The 18,000-nt window shown below is 31.9% G+C and overlaps 2 protein-coding genes across 6 annotated transcripts; both read right to left on the reverse strand.

The window, feature by feature from the left end:
• Positions 1-3,153: 3,153 nt before the first annotated feature.
• Positions 3,154-4,555, reverse strand: LOC129307026 (probable cytochrome c oxidase subunit 5C-3). 2 transcript variants are annotated; one of them, XM_054947880.1, is made up of 2 exons: positions 4,402-4,555; positions 3,154-3,465 (listed from the first exon to the last, which is right to left on the reverse strand). In XM_054947880.1, exon 2 carries the CDS (start codon positions 3,456-3,458, stop codon positions 3,264-3,266), a length of 195 nt encoding a protein of 64 aa, XP_054803855.1. In that variant the 5' UTR covers positions 3,459-3,465; positions 4,402-4,555; the 3' UTR covers positions 3,154-3,263. The 2 variants fall into 2 exon arrangements, with proteins under 2 accessions (XP_054803855.1, XP_054803856.1); XM_054947881.1 differs by having other exon boundaries at positions 3,154-3,471; positions 4,402-4,515.
• An 8,395-nt stretch (positions 4,556-12,950) lies between these two features.
• LOC129306891 (protein LATERAL ORGAN BOUNDARIES-like) lies at positions 12,951-15,426 on the reverse strand. 4 transcript variants are annotated; one of them, XM_054947681.1, is made up of 2 exons: positions 15,125-15,426; positions 12,951-14,084 (listed from the first exon to the last, which is right to left on the reverse strand). In XM_054947681.1, the coding sequence occupies exon 2, from the start codon at positions 14,056-14,058 to the stop codon at positions 13,597-13,599; it is 462 nt and encodes a 153-aa protein (XP_054803656.1). In that variant the 5' UTR covers positions 14,059-14,084; positions 15,125-15,426; the 3' UTR covers positions 12,951-13,596. The 4 variants fall into 4 exon arrangements, with proteins under 4 accessions (XP_054803656.1, XP_054803655.1, XP_054803657.1 ...); XM_054947680.1 differs by having other exon boundaries at positions 12,951-14,146; positions 15,125-15,418; XM_054947682.1 differs by lacking the exon at positions 15,125-15,426 and adding an exon at positions 14,373-15,083.
• Between the last annotated feature and the right edge of the window lie 2,574 nt (positions 15,427-18,000).

Raw genomic sequence — 18,000 nt, forward strand, 5'->3', positions numbered from 1 at the left:
CATGCTTCGTATAAGTTTAATTGAATGATATGAGTTTTTAAAATATTTTAAAGACTTGGGATCCCTTTATATTAAATAGTTTGAAAAAAAATAAATATATATTAAGAATTCATTTGGGTTAATCTCGTATTGGATAATCCATTTGGGTTAGTTCTTGATTAACCATGGTTAGTATGATGATTAAGTTCTAATTTAGGATGCCCATTACATCATAAGTCAAGCCACGTTTAACTTATCCAAATTCTTTGACATATGCCATGACGCACACAATACATGTCATGGTGTATGGCACAGTGAGTAGAGTCTCATTACTGCTTGCATGCTCTACTTCGAATCACAGTTCCCTACTTGATCCTAAATCATTCAACACCCCAACCACTCAAAACAATGATTCACCATCTAAAACCACAATTAATCCATTAATTACTAACTTATCCCTATTTGGCCATTACTTTTTCGAGTTAAAAAGTGTATAATGTTCCAAAAGACACAATTGCCTTTAGTGAGAAAATGCAACAAATACAAATTCAGATTTTTACAACTATGTATTTACGAATTCATAATTTTAGATTCACATATTAATAAATAATTATTCATTAGAAGTTAAATTATTGTTTAAAGTTGACATGTTCGTCTTAGCCAAATTCAATAAATTTACAACTTAAAATTTGAATATTCATAAGTATAAGTTCATCTATTCACAAGTCAAAGTTTATAAGTTATGACTTCATATATTCAGAATTGAGGTTCATCATGATAGCAAGTTTACATTTTTACAACCACATGTTCAGTAATTCACAACTTTAGATTTATATATTAACAAATAATTGTTCATTGACAATGAAATTCTTTCATCATAACAACAAGTTTTGATTTTTATGACCAGTTATTTACAAATTCTCGACTTTAGATTTACATACAACAAGTAATTGTTAATTGATAGTAAACCTAAAGTTATTCCTTTTTTACTAAGGACAATTATGTTTTTTTCCTCTAAAACTTATTTGTAAGAAGGATCTTTAAGCTTGCAGAATAATTTTTAAAAAAATATTGAGCCCTAAGTATAATTATTTCTTCCTCGCAGCCATAGATGAGATTCCCCCAAGAAAATAGTCAAATGCAAAACGCCTGAGCCATATTTTTCAACTCATCCTTGTGCTTGCCCAAAAAAAAAAAAATTGTTTATAATTGAGGTATCAATTATTAAATTAAACCAATCAAGATACTCATTAAAAATAATAATTAAAATTATAATTGAATCTTAATCAACTAAACCATAAGCAAAACATTTTGTTGAACGAGCAAAATATTGATTTGACAATTTATTGATTTAACTATACTTCTAATTCAAACTTAGAACCAATAAATGAGCGAGTTGCCGAATTAGGGGTGGCAAATGGTTATTATGGGTCTGACACCTATGAGCCCAAACTCAAACTCAAAAAATGTAGTACTCTTAAATTTGATAAATGCTTCAAGTTTAATGCTCATTGGTCGGCCTCAAAACCAATCTTGAAAGCCCTCTTTATTAATTTTTATTTTAAATTTTTTTAACTTTCAAATTTTAAAACTATAAGATTGCATGTTTATTTTATAAAATAAAAACTATAATGTTTAAAAATTAAAATAAGTAATGTAAACCTTAATAAAGTATAAACGAGTGTTATAAAGTCTAAATTTAATATAAAAAATTAAAATATCACATTTTTAGGGGGTAAAATAAATTTGCTTATATTAGCAACTTAAGCTTGAATCCATTTTTCATGGCTTAAATTGGTCAAGTTTGAAAACCCTTTTATATAAAAAAAAAATACATTAATTTTCAAAACCTAGACCCTAAAACAAAAGCTTATATTCAGGGCTGTATTTTAACTCAGAGAATTGGACAAGAGTGTAATAAAATTAAAATTAAAATAAAAAATGAATAAAAATTGATCCGATTAATAAAAGTTTGATCAATAACCTATGAGGTCACAAGGTAAAATTTTGCTATCCATATAAAAATTTTGCTAATGAATAATTTATAAATACCTCTATAATATATAAATTTTTTAATCTCTAAAGATGCCTTGACCTTGATAAGTACCAAAACCCAACTTATTTAGACTTCTTTTTTTAAAAAAAAATTGAAATGAAAAAGATACTTTAATTGAAAATTAAAAAATATAAAAAAATTATACAATTTAAATTTAGATTTATTTATACAGCCAGTCTGCATATAGTTTATAATCTTTTTTACTTAAAAAGTAATTAAAAAAGTATTCACACTAAACTACAAATTTTAGGGAGAATGACACTTACGATCCTTTAAAAGAATTTATGGCAATGAAAATCCATAAGTTTTGCATTAACTGTTATCAACAATACACCTTAACTTGTACATGCATATGTCTTGTGAATTTATGTTGTTGTTAAAAGTCATTCTCCCTGATTTTTTTTTTTTTAAAGCCAACTACTCAACTATAATTTAAACTATACACACGAGAGGCAACAGAAAATTATTTAACTTATCACTTTTTTCTTTGAACGAAACTTACCACTTTTATTGTTATTTAATTTATTACTTTCAGATTGACTTTTATTAAAACTTCTGTTAATACTAATTAAAAGATATTAACATTCATTGCATCCCAAGTAACTAGCACAATGCTTTTTTCTTTCAATTAATATTAATATTACATCACATTCGTTGTGTATAAAAAATAAACATAAAAAACGGAGCATCATCATCATCAATATATCACGCATAACCTAAATTTACAAGGATTTAGATTCAATAAGTATCATAAATACATTCACTCAACAACTATCTCAATTACAACAATTAAATTTCACAAAATCTTTGAAAATTATCAATACATATTTCTCTTCAAAAATTCAAAACTTTCTAAACTCTAAAAACTTGAAATTTATTTTTTTTAATATTACCTGACAAAATCATTTACAAACCGTTCCATTAAATTAAACTGTTATTATTATAACACTAGACACTTATTAAGTAAGTCTTATATGACAAAATCATTGACAATAGATTAAATCAAAACCGTTACTATCATACTATATAAGACACTCATTAAGCGATTAAAACACGGTACTACACGAACCATCTTAGCACTTAGTTCTCAAAATAAGCTGAGCCTGCACAACCGTGTCTTCAAAATAATCACAAGCATTCACATTTCAAAATCCGAACATTGATGTTATTTATACGATCAGAAGCATGAAAAGAGGAACTAATCGGTCACCAGAAGCAAGGAGGCTACCTACTCCTCGTCCACAACTACACTGATTTCACCTTTCTCAAGAAGATCATAAAATTCTCTGGTCCTCCTCTGGTTATTCCAGTGGTGCATTTTCCATAAACCACCTGCCAACAGACCAAGTCTTATTCCATACAATATCTCCTTCACCACACTCGGTCCCCGGTATGAAGCATGTGCTATCTTATGAGCAGCCATCTCTATTCTGCAACTTTGACAGCAACAATCACATTTAAACCCAGGTCATGTAACGCCTAAAGCCCTAAACAGAGCCATCAGAACAAACAGAAAGCCAGAGACCATTTCACCATACAAAGAAAAATGTGTGTCAATCCCCAGTTTCTCTTGGATGCAACACATGACATGAACCAGTTTCTATAACTCTGAATATCGTGTACAAATTAATCATATTGATTGTACTTTATGCCTAAATATATTTATCATGGAAAAATGCATGCACTACTAGAATGAACCAACAAACAGCCCAAGACCAAATATACGTTAGTCTGCTGAAATAACCGAGCCAGCTGTCACTGATGATTTGGTTAACTATGTCCGTGTGTATGCAGAATAAATGGTGCCTACTAAAAACTTCTCTCGTATATGTCCATTTCGACAAAATTTCTTGCTGACCCGCCAAAATTTCAAGTGTAAATGCGTCTGCAGGTTATCCACACGGTCAGGTGCAATTTACGGATTGAAAAGAAGAATCAAAGTGCCTGAAATTTTGGGCGGAAAGAGTAATTGAATGGAGAAATTCTTGGTAAACTTAAGAAAAAGGCAACGGCCAAGTCCGGTAGACATTCAAAAATTCTGCCATGCAAAGCATTAGAATCAGAAAAGTAAATCACTCAGCAAGAACAGCGTGTCCTCACTCCTCACCTCTCTGCTTTATCTGCCGGTTACTTCGAACAGATTTTGAATGCGTATGCGTGAGTGTATAGAAGTGTTAAAAGAATGGCAACTTCAGCGGACCTATTCAGCTTCTCAAAATTTATAGACAATAAATCAAATTCAATCGCACCCGCTCTGGAGCCATCTCAGCCAAACTTAAAAGTCGGAGATTCAAATGTAAATCTAACAAATTTATAAGCAATCAAACTGTAGGCACCAATGACGAAACAGAGTTCAATGCATATACCTTTACTCCGAAACCTAAACAGAGTACCCCCAGCTCCACGGCACGAAATGAATTAAAAAGAGGAAAACAGTGATGATAAAAATGTACAAAGCATTCGTGGCAGTGCTGGAAAGGAAATATCTGTATGATCCAGAATGTTCAAGCGGAGATTGAACTCAGCCGTCCGATGAGAGTTTTTTTTTTTTTTATCCAACGATTCCATGCTTCTATGAAAAAAGATAAAAAGTAAAAACGGATGCGATGAGCTGGAACTTTGAAGCCTGCATGCTGGACAGGTGTCCACCATGCTCTCAACAAGAGCCACGTGTCTCACTACCGGTTTTAACATAAGGTGTGTGCGGCCGGACTAGGGCACTCTCCATTTCTTTTCCCTCCATTTCTCTCCATTTCCCCATATCTATCATTCATTAATTTTATTATTTAAAAAAATTATTTAATAAAAAATTTGAATGATGGGGATGAGGAAGTGGAGAAAAAGAAGAGAAAAAATGAAAATACCCCTGATTCGTGTGCGGCCCATAACAAGTAAGGGCCGGGAACATGAGCTCCTGGTTGATTTGGGTTAAAGGCGAGGAGCAGACAAGATTAACAGTCAATCCTTTATTTGTTAACCCCAAAAAACTGTCAATCCTATATATATATATATATATATCATAATAATAGTAATTATTATTATTAACTGTACTTTTATCGTGGACGAATCATTCTCGTTAGTACGGATAAATAATTTTAAAGGCGTGCATAACAATGTATCATCCTTCAGGGACGGGTGGATTGTTCTTCTAACTGTACCGTCTCTCGGGCTCATCATGATCTTTATTCGACATTGCCTGTTTTCATTCATTGTATTTATGTACTGATCAATTTCTTAACAATGATGTTGTTGTTTGTGATTTATAAAAAAAAAAAAAAAGCTAAACCATGCTTAGTTTTTTAATTTTGTATAAAATTTTAACTTAATTTTTTAATTTTATAAAGTATCTTTTTTATATTTTAACTTTAACATTATAAATTTTAAATAATTATTTTTTATATTAATCATAATTATTTTAAAATAATTTAATATTTCAACATTTGATAATATTTTATCAATATTTAAAAGTTTAATATAAAAATTTGTTACAATGAAAATAAACAGTTTTAAGATCAAAGAATTAAAGATACATTTTATAAAATTAATCAATTAAAATAAAATCTTATATAAAATTTAAAAAAAACTAAAGATATACTTTAGCTAAAGGAAAATTAATTTACATGTTTTTTTAATCAATTTTGAATTGTTTAATCTGCAGATCCTTTTAATTTTTATTAATTTTAAAGTAAGTCCATATAATTTATTTTATATTAATTAAGTTTTATAATTTGATAAATTAAATATATTAGTAGTTGAAGATTGAAATTATTAATGAATGGTTAACATTTTTAAAATAAAAATACTTTTAAAATTTATAAAAAAATTGATTTAATAATTTTAACCAAATAAAAATATAATTTAATTTTGTACAATATTTATATTTTTATTAGTTTTTATAGAAAATTATATATATAAATAAAATTTATTTAGAAAATTTAATCTAACTATATAAATTTTGAGTATTAAAAATTATATAATTAATTCTAAAATTTTATAATTTTAAATAAAAATATTAAATTTTTTTATTTTTTTAAAGAAAAAATTTAAGGATATAAAGGATTAACATATTTAATCAATTAAGTTATAAAAATTTAATTAAAAAAATAAATTACAGAAATCTCATTTAAAATTGAAAAAAAAAACTAAAATAATTTGCAAATTAATTTTTCCTTTACAAAATACAAACTCCTCTTAGTTACGTCATACAGTTTTTTTTATATAGAGCATTGAATTGGACGCAGGGCACGTATCCTATAAAGTCAAATAATAGCATTCTTTATAATTTATAAATAATGTTAAATAACAATTTAAACTTTAAATTATGAACTCAGGAAGATTTTGATTCGTAAACTCTTTTTTTAAAATACATTTTAACCTCTAAGCAATTAGATCTGTCAGATTTCTACCGCACCGTTAATTTGAATTAAACGGTGTTGCTTTTTAATCATGGCCCCCAGCATTACTCTCTCTCTCTCTCTGTCTCTGCGTCTCGCTCCCTCGTCCCTGCTTTTTCCTCCATCCTCCTCCTCCTCTCTCTCTCCAGTAGGTCGAACAAGCCAGCATGAAGCCACAATGATTCGGTGATGACATTGAAAGCACCGGTACTGTCGCAGCCGGAGGTAGGCTCTTCCAAAAGCACCAGGGCGGGGATTATTTATATTTCTTCGAGAGGCCGAAACAACAGGTAGTTTCAGCTTCCTTTCCCTCAACCTTGGGCTATAGTAATTTTTATATATAAGCTAGTAACCGCATGCGAGCTGTCTTTAAGTCAAGCTTAGTCGCCCCAAAGTCCAACTCCAGCACAAGCATTCCTGGTTGTACGTGACACAAGCATTTGGTCCTCTACTCCAAAACCACTTGCTTTACAGTCTCTGGTTTTTATCAAGAGGTTTTTGGCTTTTTCTTGCTGATACCTACTTTCCTGTCACAAGCTTCCCTATATAAAACAACACTTTCCCTCATTTACTCGATCAAAATGAGTTCTGCAAGCAAAAGCTTGGATTGTGGGAACAAGTGTTGGAGTTGTGGAGGCGTATGTTGAAGGACCAAGGAGTATGCAGATGGAACTCTACTTTAAGGTCCGGTCAACAGCATCTGAAGAACCAAGCCGTGCTGCTTTTGAATGAGCCCACCTCCGGCTAGGATCCGTGACGGCCGTGACAGTACCGGTGCCTTCATTCTGGCTTGTTCGTCTTTTTTCTTTTTCTTTTTTTTTGGGGGGGGGGTTAGTGGGAGTGAGGAGGAGGGAAGGAAAAGGCAGTTGGGGTGAGACACAAAAAAGAGTTCTCTCCACTTATTTTCTTTTCATTTCCCTTCACTTCTTCCATCCCCACCATTCATTAATTTTATTATTTAAAAAAATTATTTAATAAAATAATTTAAATGATGTGGATGAAGGAAGTGAAGGAAAATAGAAGAAAAAAAAATGAAGAGACCCTTCTCCCAAGCGAGACACATAATCAGAGAGAGTAGGCCTACACTTAAAAGGTAATGATGTTTAGTTTAATTTAGGGATGTGTTTGGATTTTAATTGAATATAATTAGTTATAAAAATTAATTAATATAATTAATTTTAATTATAATCAATTACGTTATAATGTAATTTTATTTGAATATTTTTTTAAATTAATTTTAATAAAATTAAAAATATTAAAATAACTTAGTTAGAACATCACTTTTAAAAATTAAAATATTGATAAGATTGTATATAATGTTATTAGATTTGTTCAAGTTTATTTAACAAGTAAAATATATTATATAACTTATATACCTAATTAATTATAAAAATTATATTTAAAAATAATATTAAAAATAGATGAACCTTTTATAATTTCAATAATTAACATTATAATATAATATTTTCTTGATGGGTGTGGTCTTGGTATTATATTATAATGTCAAAATGTTGCAGGAGGCTTAAGAGTGAGAATTTGACGTGGCGGAACAGAAGTAGGAGGTGGGAGAAGGATGAGCTGTGTATATATTCGCTGGAGATAAATTATCAAATAGTTGGAAGAATATTAATAATTTAATTAATGTAAAAAATAATAATAAATGCATATGACGGTGAAATTGAAAACATAGTTAATATATTTACGTTTTCTACTCTAGTTAATGATCATCCTTGTATAAATAAAAAATACCTTGATCAAGTAACACCTAGCACTAAATATAAGACTTTTGGCATGTTTATATGAGACGTGAGAGCACATATTCAACAAAAACAAAAATTTTATTTACACACCGAAAAGAAAACCAAAGAGCGTGGCATTACTGAATGATAGTAATGTTCCATGGTATTGATTGGTGGTTTTTTCTGACAAATAATAAATACACATAACCGGAGAATTGAAATTCAAAAGCTGATCCCCTAACCCAAGCCAAAACTTGGTTTTGAGTCAAAATTGATTATGAGCAATAATTGGGGTGTTTGGGCATTCTTTACCCAAACCATGCTATTGCCCAAAATAATCGATTATTTTTTATGTCCAAACAAGCACTATATTGTCACAAATATAATTGTTTAGGAGTTAAAAAGTATTAAAAATGAGTTTATAATTTAAATTTATAATCTAGGGTTTAACCTTAAAAATAATGTAGTTTTTTAATATATATGTATATATATTATCTCAATGTGTTACATGACCTCTCAATTTTTGTAACTCAATCGATTATCACCTTTGAATTTATATAAATAGTCATTCTATTGGTAATTAGCATTTTATTCCATTAAGCTGTATAATATATCAATTGACAATGCATCTTCAAGACCCCAGATTATACGTAAATAACTAACCAGCGGATCGGAGTGCAGATATTTTTTTTATTTATGATATTTTCTTTTGCTGGTAAAATAACAAAACAATTTTTATATATAAGAAATTTGCCAGGAATCGTTAAAGTTTGAAGGTAAACAAGTTTTTGTTGCGTTACATGAGATTGTATCTTTGCTTTCATTGAATTAAACGACAGAGAGCGCATATATGTTTCCAAAACAAATGGAAGTGAAGTGAATTACTCGTCTTTTCTTTTTCTTTGTTTTTTTTTACTGCAACTTTTTATCACCCTCGTTTTTTTCCTCCATTTGTTCACTGCAGCTGACAAATACAATAGAGCAGAATGTAGAACAATATTAAAGGGAATACTACACGCCGCGTGTGTTTAGTGTCGGTTTGTGACCTAAAATTCATGTGTGGTTCGTATTTTTTTGAGAATTTAATTAAATATTGATATTATGTATGGATGCCAGTTTCTTCCGACAGGGTCCTGAATCTACGGATCCTGCATTTCTAATCTGCACTGTCGAAGGGTTTGGATCTGCCGTGCAAAAAGTCATAGGTAATGACTTGGATTTGGCTGGTCAAGCTGACAATGTAGGACCTGACACAGTACTCCAATGCACCATTTCGCTAAGCAACCAACAAAAGAAGGAATATCCTGACTAGAGCGTGTAATTCGGTTAAATTTGACCGGCGAGCCTGGATTCATTTAAAAAAAAAATTAAAATTGGATTTGATTATATAAATTTTTTTTAAAGAGTAAGATATTTTAAATTTAATTTAAATAAGTTTAGCCTAAATCGAGCCTAACTGTTAGAATTATTGGCTCTCTATATATATAAAGTTAATAATTCATGTTAGGCCTTATGAGCTAACCTGAATTTATCCAAAAAAAGTTATTGCTAAGTTTGATTATATTTATATGAGCTTTTTAAAAAATATATGATAGTTTAAATTCAATTTGAAGAAGTTCAGTCCAAATTAACTCAACCTACTTAAATTACCGACTTTAATTAGAACACACAATCAAGCGTGAATTCTGGACATGCTTGAGGCCATTCATTTTTTATCTGGAGATAAATATAAGAAGGGAAGTTAAAGTCTATTATGAATGATCATATTTTGGTGTCACGTTATTTTCGATCTATATATGTAATAATTGGAGGAATATATTACAGATGTCGAGTGTAGAGGATCTTTTGATGTCGGGATCAGCCAGAAAAGCCTTATTATTCGTCGCTCAAACGGACACCAGATTGTGTTGTTGGAAGCTCATCATCTATGTGAGATCACAGAGGATTTTCACGCAAAATGTGGGACTCATCGTGCAGTGTTCACCGCAGGATACATTCAAGATTTTTTATGGAAGCTTGCCCTTTTTACAGCGGAGCCCTTTTTTTTTTATGTAACTAAAGTTAAAAAATAAAATAAAATTACACTTTCTTGAGCTTACCAGGCTAACTTATATGTTCAAGTGAGCCAGGAATTTCATTGATCGTGTGTTATGTAAACACGAGATTGGCATGTACATATTTAGCTATGTGCACGTACGCGTGTGCTGATGCGTGGCCGGGAAAAAATAAACTATCGTAATCATTTAAAACATGTAGTCCAAAGTTAATTACTGGAAACTCATTTACCCACTTAGAAAACTAAGTAACGGAAGTTCATGTATAAATAACATTGGAAATTGTTTTAGCTAAATACTTGTACAACAGGCAGTGACTAGTGTGTGTGTGTGTGTGTATATATATATATTATGTGAGAGAGAGAGAGAGAGAGAGAGTCCAGAAATTAGATATTACATGATTTGTGATTCTTTTTATAAAAACATGACTTATGAATTATAACTCGCGTAGACTCTTGTTTAATTTGTATATTATATTGGCATCACTCATATGGATTATGACTCATGGATATGATTCAAATCCTCTGATGTTAGAATTGGTAGATTTTATAAAGTTTACCTTTTTTTTAGTATCCTTGCTCATTTTATTATTTATTATAAAATATATAATTTTCTTTCGCTTTTTTAAAAAATAAAACTCTATTGGAATTCATCAATTACAATTTCAAAAGATTTAAATCCCTTATGATGCTTACTACCATTTTATAAAATATATATTAATTAAAATCTATGATAGCATACATTACTATACAAAATAGCTAGTATATGACAGGTTATGAACCGTTTCGATATAATCAAAAAGAACCTTCCAATATACTCTTTTTTCTTTTTTACAGTAGTGGCAATAGCCAACTGCTAAACGAAAAGACTAGCTAATTAATACAACTAATTAATTACATCAAGATGCAAAGCATTCTAAATAAACATTACCGGGGCTTTCTGTCAAAAAACCCATCCTTCGTCCATCTAGCAAGATGAGGAAAAGAATTAACTTTTGTAACATTTATCTAACCTTTGGGTAAATCCTCAACGGGGAGTTTCGACTAGAGACTACAGGTGTAACTTAATTATTAGTGGGTTCTAAAAAAATTAAAATTTTAATTCAGTTCAAGAAAACTGAAGTGAAGAAAAAATTCAATGGTAAAAAGACCGAAGTATCATTCATTTGTTAATTTTGTCTGAGATATAAAATTATTATTGTTAATTTCTTCACTTCACTTATTAATTTATCAATGTAAATTATAAATTATATTAGTTTGTCAAACAAACAGCAATATCATTTGTTAATTTATTAACTTTACTTAGTCAGTAATTTATAATTGATGTTAGTAAATTGATAAGTAAAGTTAATAAATTGATAACTGATATTGCTGCTTGTAATTAAATAACTAATCTCAAGTTTTGTATGATTATTGATAAGTCAAGTCATGCAATTTATAACTCATATTGATAAATTAATAAGTAAAGTAATAAAATTAATAATTAATGATTTACATATTGGAAAAAATTAGCAAGTGATACTTTGATCTTTTTATTATTGAAATTATTTTCACTCCAATCCTCATGGATTTAAGCCCAAAAAAAAATCTCATAAACTAAACTGAAATTTCAATTTTTTTAAGACCCACTGATAATTAAATCACATCCTTAATCTTTAGTTAAAATTCTCCCAATCTTTAACTGCGAGTGTTTTTTAAATGATAAGTCAACATATCGCTTTTTGAGAATTATACTTACTTTCTGCAATATTTAAATTTGAATTGAAAAATTTAAAGAATGGCAAATACTTGCATGCAGGTTCTATATATCAGCGATGCATCCGGATAATATATTTGAAATATAAAGAAAATTACATATACGTTACCATACATAGAAGAATCAAACTGTTCAAGATCTGACTTTTACATGAGAGTATCAACCAATAGGCTAGCTATAAACCACCTGCAGATCAAACTAAAAGCAGCCTAGCATCTAGGTTTGAATTCAAAATAAAAATTCAGACACCGCTCATCTATAAAGAAAAAATTGCAGGCACATGTAAATCAACAAAAGACCAGAGAAATCAAAATCACCGTTTAATATATTTAAGAATTAACAGACCTCTATAAATTTTATATTATAAATATATGCACTGACATGTATCATGCATATGCGTGAATTAATTCAATTTTTTACTGCCCATGCTGCTATATATGTTAAGCATAGGTCTATAACTGTTATTTTGATGGAGGCGTACGTGCGTAGAGCTATTATGATATTCCTTGCATGCTTTTACCTACGTCAGTAATATTTTTTACAGGACCAAGAATGCCTGCAATCTTTTTTAGGTAAAAAATAATAATAATCCCAGGTAAATGTCTCCAACGAAATTACATACTCATCAATTAAGAGAGAAAATATGTGCAAAATAGAGTAAGTTTTACTGTTCAAAAAAAGAAAAAAGAAGAGGAGGAGGAGGTGTAAAGGATCCGTGTTTTTTTTTTTTTTTTTCCGGCCAAAGTAAAGGATCCGTGTTTAAAGAAAGTGTCCCGATATATCCGCACGCGTCGGGCACGTAACTTGTCTTTAATTGGTTCAATGTACCCTTATCCCAACAAGGGTGAACAGAAACGATCCTCTATATATGGGCAACTAGTCAAATATCTGCATGCTATGTACCCACTTCCACTTAATCGTGCTAACGTTATCAATACCATGCCCTGGACATGAACATGTTTTCGCGGAAACATCACAAATATTCATTATTTTTCCTTTAATTTTTCACCAGGGAATGCAAAAGCAATAAAGGCAGGAACGTTCACGTATACAAGTCAACAAATTCACAGCTACTTCTTTATATCCTGCTCTGACCCATACACAGTCCAGGATTAACGCAATAACATGGACACTTCCTGAACCGTATGTATAGGAAGAAGGGACAGGAACGACTCTAAGCTGGAAGTTTAGAATATATCACCTCAGCTTATTAATAATATCCATCATTTACATATATGAACTGCATATATTGCACGTATCATTTGAGATACTTTACTTTGGTATCTCTTGGCGGGAAATAAGAATATGTTAACTAGCTAGGTTTATTCTATTTGTACGTCCTCAAAGCAATGCAACTTTATATGGCGTTTATATAAAGCATTCCAAGTCATGTATGATATTCGGTGAAGAGAACTTCAGTTTCATTCACACGATCTACTCAGACAATATATTTTGTGGTATATTGTAGAGAGAGCGGGCTTTGAGAGATGCCTACAGAGAGTTCACAGTTTCATACATGTATATATACAGGCACATTCCATGTATAAAATACACTATATAAAAGGCTGACTCGCTCTCAGGGTCTTACTGCATATATAAGTTAACGCAGGTAGATAAATTCACATGTTATTATCTGCTCCTCTGTGAATGTGAAAGGCATCCCCACAAACATCATTATTCCAAGGAGAAGGATAGTAAAAAGCAGAAGGAGACTGACCGAGAAGAGACGATGACGAGCCTCCAGGTCCTTCAGTACCGAATAATCTAGTTCCATCTTGATGAGTAGTGGGTATTTCACTGCACGTATAGCGAATCATTTCAGCATTTGTGGCATCTAGTTCCTTTTGGAGCCTAATGACTTGCCTCTGGAGAACCGAGATGGCTCCGACACAACCATACACCGGATCTTTGATCCGAGCTTCAGCTTCATAAGCCAGAGAGTTCACAGCATCCTCTCTCTGATGAGGTAGCACTTCGTTCAAGAGCTTGCTCACGTTGCTTGCACCGAATATCTTGTGAACGTTGGCAAATTTCTGAGGTTCTTCTGGTGGGAAATATGGCGCAAATATGCAGTCTGGCATGCACTTCCTTCTCAGAAACTTGCAGGCTGCACATGGGGAATTGTAGCTCGATGAAGAGGCCATGATATATATATGTATATATCCTTCGCTGCAAGTTGCAACCGGGAAAGCAAATTAATATGTTCATCTTACAGAGTCATATTTCTAATAATTGTTCTCCAAAAAACTGTATCCGCAAAACATATTGCCAAGAGTATTTCATCAAACTAGATTCCTTATAACAGAAATCCTCATGCATGCAGGAAAATAAAAAGCAAATTCCCTTTTGAGTATTAACAAAATTAAATCTCCGTATACACCGTAAAGCTCATAACCTGTTAAACTTCCAAGCAAACATATAAAGAGCTAGCTGGAGCTTGAAGGACGCAATAATTTATAATTACTCGATCGCTGCGCAACCTTTAATTTCCTTGCATCTTTTTTGTCCCTTGCTAAGAAGTTTCCTCATGTCCAAGTGACTTTATTCAAAGGATTTCAAACTATTCTCCAGAACAGCCAATCGAACACTTTCTTAACTTAATTTGTTTTGTTTGTGGGAGAGCAAGGCGAGAGGCGAAATTAAAGTAAAAATGATAACAATTCAAAGAGACGACAAGTCTCTAAAGATCTATGCTAAGTTCTTTTGATTTTCTTCACTTCAACTGTATATTTCTTCAATCACCAAAAATTCATAAAACTACGTGTATTTCTATCATCATCTAGACATAAACCCTTATCCCCGATGTTTCCGCTTGGTCTCATATAATAACCTTCTATGATGGCTAGACAGGTGACTAAAACGCCAAGACAGGCGTCCTATAATGAATCGAACTTTCCGTTAAGTGATCGAATATAGGACGTGGGAAATTTTCAAAAGACACATCGTTGATTGATTATATTCACTCATATTTAATTTCAGCAGAGACATATATAGCTTTAAATAAACAAAAACCCGAATCATGTTAATTTATGATATATGCAGGAGCTTGAATCGGAAAGAGCAGATATATTGAAAGCACGATTTGCGCAAGATTGAAACTAGCTAGCTTGTTTTTTTTTTGAACAAACAACGTAAATACTTGATTACCTTTTTTCCGGACGTGCGGAGAGATAGATAGTCAAGATCTAATCTTTAATGATTCGAATGAAAAAGAAGTGTTCGTTTAGCGAGGGAGAGTTCTTGATGATTTACTATTGGATGTGAGAGTTCAGGCAGAAAACCCTAGGTAGTTGCAGGACAAGATGAGGGAAACCCGCAATTTACAGTGAAACGGACAGCAACTTGAGAGTGTGGAGAGGCAAATGGCATTTCAGTGGGAAGGAAAAGAAGGCAAAAGACAAGTGCAATAAATAAGGCTTCAAGACCAGAAAAAATGCGACTACTTTTTCTTCTTGGTAAATCTTGTCCTCGCTCCTCAGACGCTTCCTGAGTTCAATAAAAATTTTAGCTATTTACAACAAAAGGACAGGACATTTTTTACAATAAATTTTACTTTGAAGAAAAAAACGATTTTTTTTTTAAAGTGTGTGTACACTTTCGGTAACATGTTCCCAGAGCCTTAAATACTATTCCAATAAAAGTGTGTGATATCAATGACCACGTACTGCTATCCTCCCTCCCCAAACATGTACTATAAGATTTGGATTTTGTGAGAGTCTCAAGTTCTCTCACTCTGAGTATTCATATGGTAACTGTATATGATTTCAGGTCCGGTTCCCCTCCAAATTCTCCCTCTCTTTTTCCCTCCCCGTTGCATCCCCGCCCTTAGGTATTAAAATGAATGATTTGGATTTAATTGTTTTATAAAATAATGGGTTAAACTACAAATCTACCCTCAGTTTTTGGCCAGACGCACCTCATATTTAAAGTATTTTTTGATATAATTTTGCCCTAACGTTTTTTATCCCCTACCATTAAAATTTGACTATGTTGACTATTAGTTGACTTTGAATGGCTAGATTGGCTGCCACTTGGCATATTTTTTTTTTTTAAAAAATACACGTGTGTATTTCAAATGATTTCCCCTTCCCTTAGCTTCCTCATTTGCCTTCTTTGTGTTCTTCTTCCTTTACAAATATGTACTTCATAATCCACCACATCAAACCCTTCCACATCTTCATGCTACTCTCTTTCCCCCCATCTTCCTCGTCTTCTTCATGCAGACTACGGAGGAAATAAGAGAACGAGAGCAAATATAGATATGGGTTGAAGAGCAAATGGATATGTTTTTCATTCCTGCACTGACAACAAGAACATGAGTTCCTCCCTTCTTTAGCATCGACATATCGTCTTCCCTATCTCATTGATTTCAACTTCATCCTCTTCTCTAGCTTCCTATCACTCTCCTCTCTCCCTCTTCTCTCTCCTTGGATAAGATTCACATATGGTGGCAAAAAAGGACGTGGGGAGGCTAGAGGAGATTCAAGAGGAGGTAGCGTGATAGGAGATGCATTCTTGCTCCTTGGTTTTAAGAAGGCATTCATGAGGATGATATCAATGAAGTAAAAGCTTGCTTTTACTATGCATTAAAGAAGCTTGATTCTAGATTAATTTAGCCATAAGTTATTTCATCTACTTTGTTGGCATCGTCTTCCATAAATGTCTTCAAATAAGAATTCTTTGAACTTCTTTTTGAGTTGAAACTGATAATGAAGGTAAGAAAATTGGAGAGATTGATGCATTTTGGGTCTCATAATTCTAAAAATAAATTATATTTAGTCAAAATTGAAGGAAGGTGTTGTATGGTCCATTTTTTATAATAGAGGCTAACCAATGCTTTTCAAGAAATAGTTCATGACTAAATTTACACCTTTGCACATGCTGACGTAGAATGTTTGTGGAGTGCCATGTGTCATTATGGGGGCCCATACAACGTCTATCAACAAGTGATTAATTTAGGAAAGCTTATGGTTTCATGTTGGGGAGCATTGGAGGTTCGGTGGTTAGATGATCATGCTAGAGTGTAATTGTGTGGAATTGTTGTAAAAAGATGCATTTATCTCATAAATCTTATATACTTGAAATTACCTTGGTTTTGATACTTTATCATGGTTATTTGTGGTAATAAGCATTTAATGAATTATATTAGTTATTGAGATGTTTATCTCACCTCGCGGTTACATTTTATAGGTGAGGGCTCCGATAAGGGCAAGGGGAATAAAGGGGCAATTGAAGAGTGAAGAGCGTTCTTCCCCTTTGTCTTTTAGATTTGTAACGAATATTGCTATTATATAATGCCAACTTAGGAACATGACATTATTTTATGGTATCACTTGTATGAATTTGTAATAAGTGTGCGTATCTTGGTCCAAGGATAATGTTGTGGATTAAATGTGTGTGCTTGGCCAAGTTACAATTACAAATGAAGAGTTTGAAGTGATTTGTGTGCCAAAATAACCAATTGACATGTGTGTTAAAATTTAATCCACCCCTTTGTATTATTGTCAAATGGGGGGTTTGGTGGTCATTTTAAGTATGATTGTTTACTTGTGTGATATAAATGAATTGTCATGTTGTGTGTGATCCATTTGAGGTGGTCAAAGTGTCTCTAGAGCTAATGGCATTTGGTAGTGTGAGTTGGACACCTTTGTTTGTGTTTTGAGGTGAAAACAAACCATTTTGGGTTCGAGTGTCCATTTTTAAAATGAATAATTGTTTAAGTATGAGATCGGTGTTATTAGCTAGAGGGCTCGAAGAGCTTCATGTGAATACTTAAACCACCCAAATCAAATGTCAAATAACAGTAGGTGCGCGTTGCGGCACAAGTGGCCTTTGAGGGACTTGTCCCTTTGTGCCATCTGCCGTGGTGAACGGGCCAAAATTTTTGAAAAGTGACTTGTTTTAGCTTAATTTAATGTGGTTTGATTTTCATGCTTCTATATTTTCTCTTAATTGATTTTTAACCATGGTTTAAGCTCAAACACTATTTAAAAAAGGTTTTTCTTAGTATCCTATTATTTTAA

This window comes from Prosopis cineraria, unplaced genomic scaffold (assembly GCF_029017545.1).
Source record: "Prosopis cineraria cultivar Desert tree isolate PC_DT_omini unplaced genomic scaffold, ASM2901754v1 PC3, whole genome shotgun sequence".
In the NCBI taxonomy this organism is placed as follows: Eukaryota; Viridiplantae; Streptophyta; class Magnoliopsida; order Fabales; family Fabaceae; genus Prosopis; species Prosopis cineraria.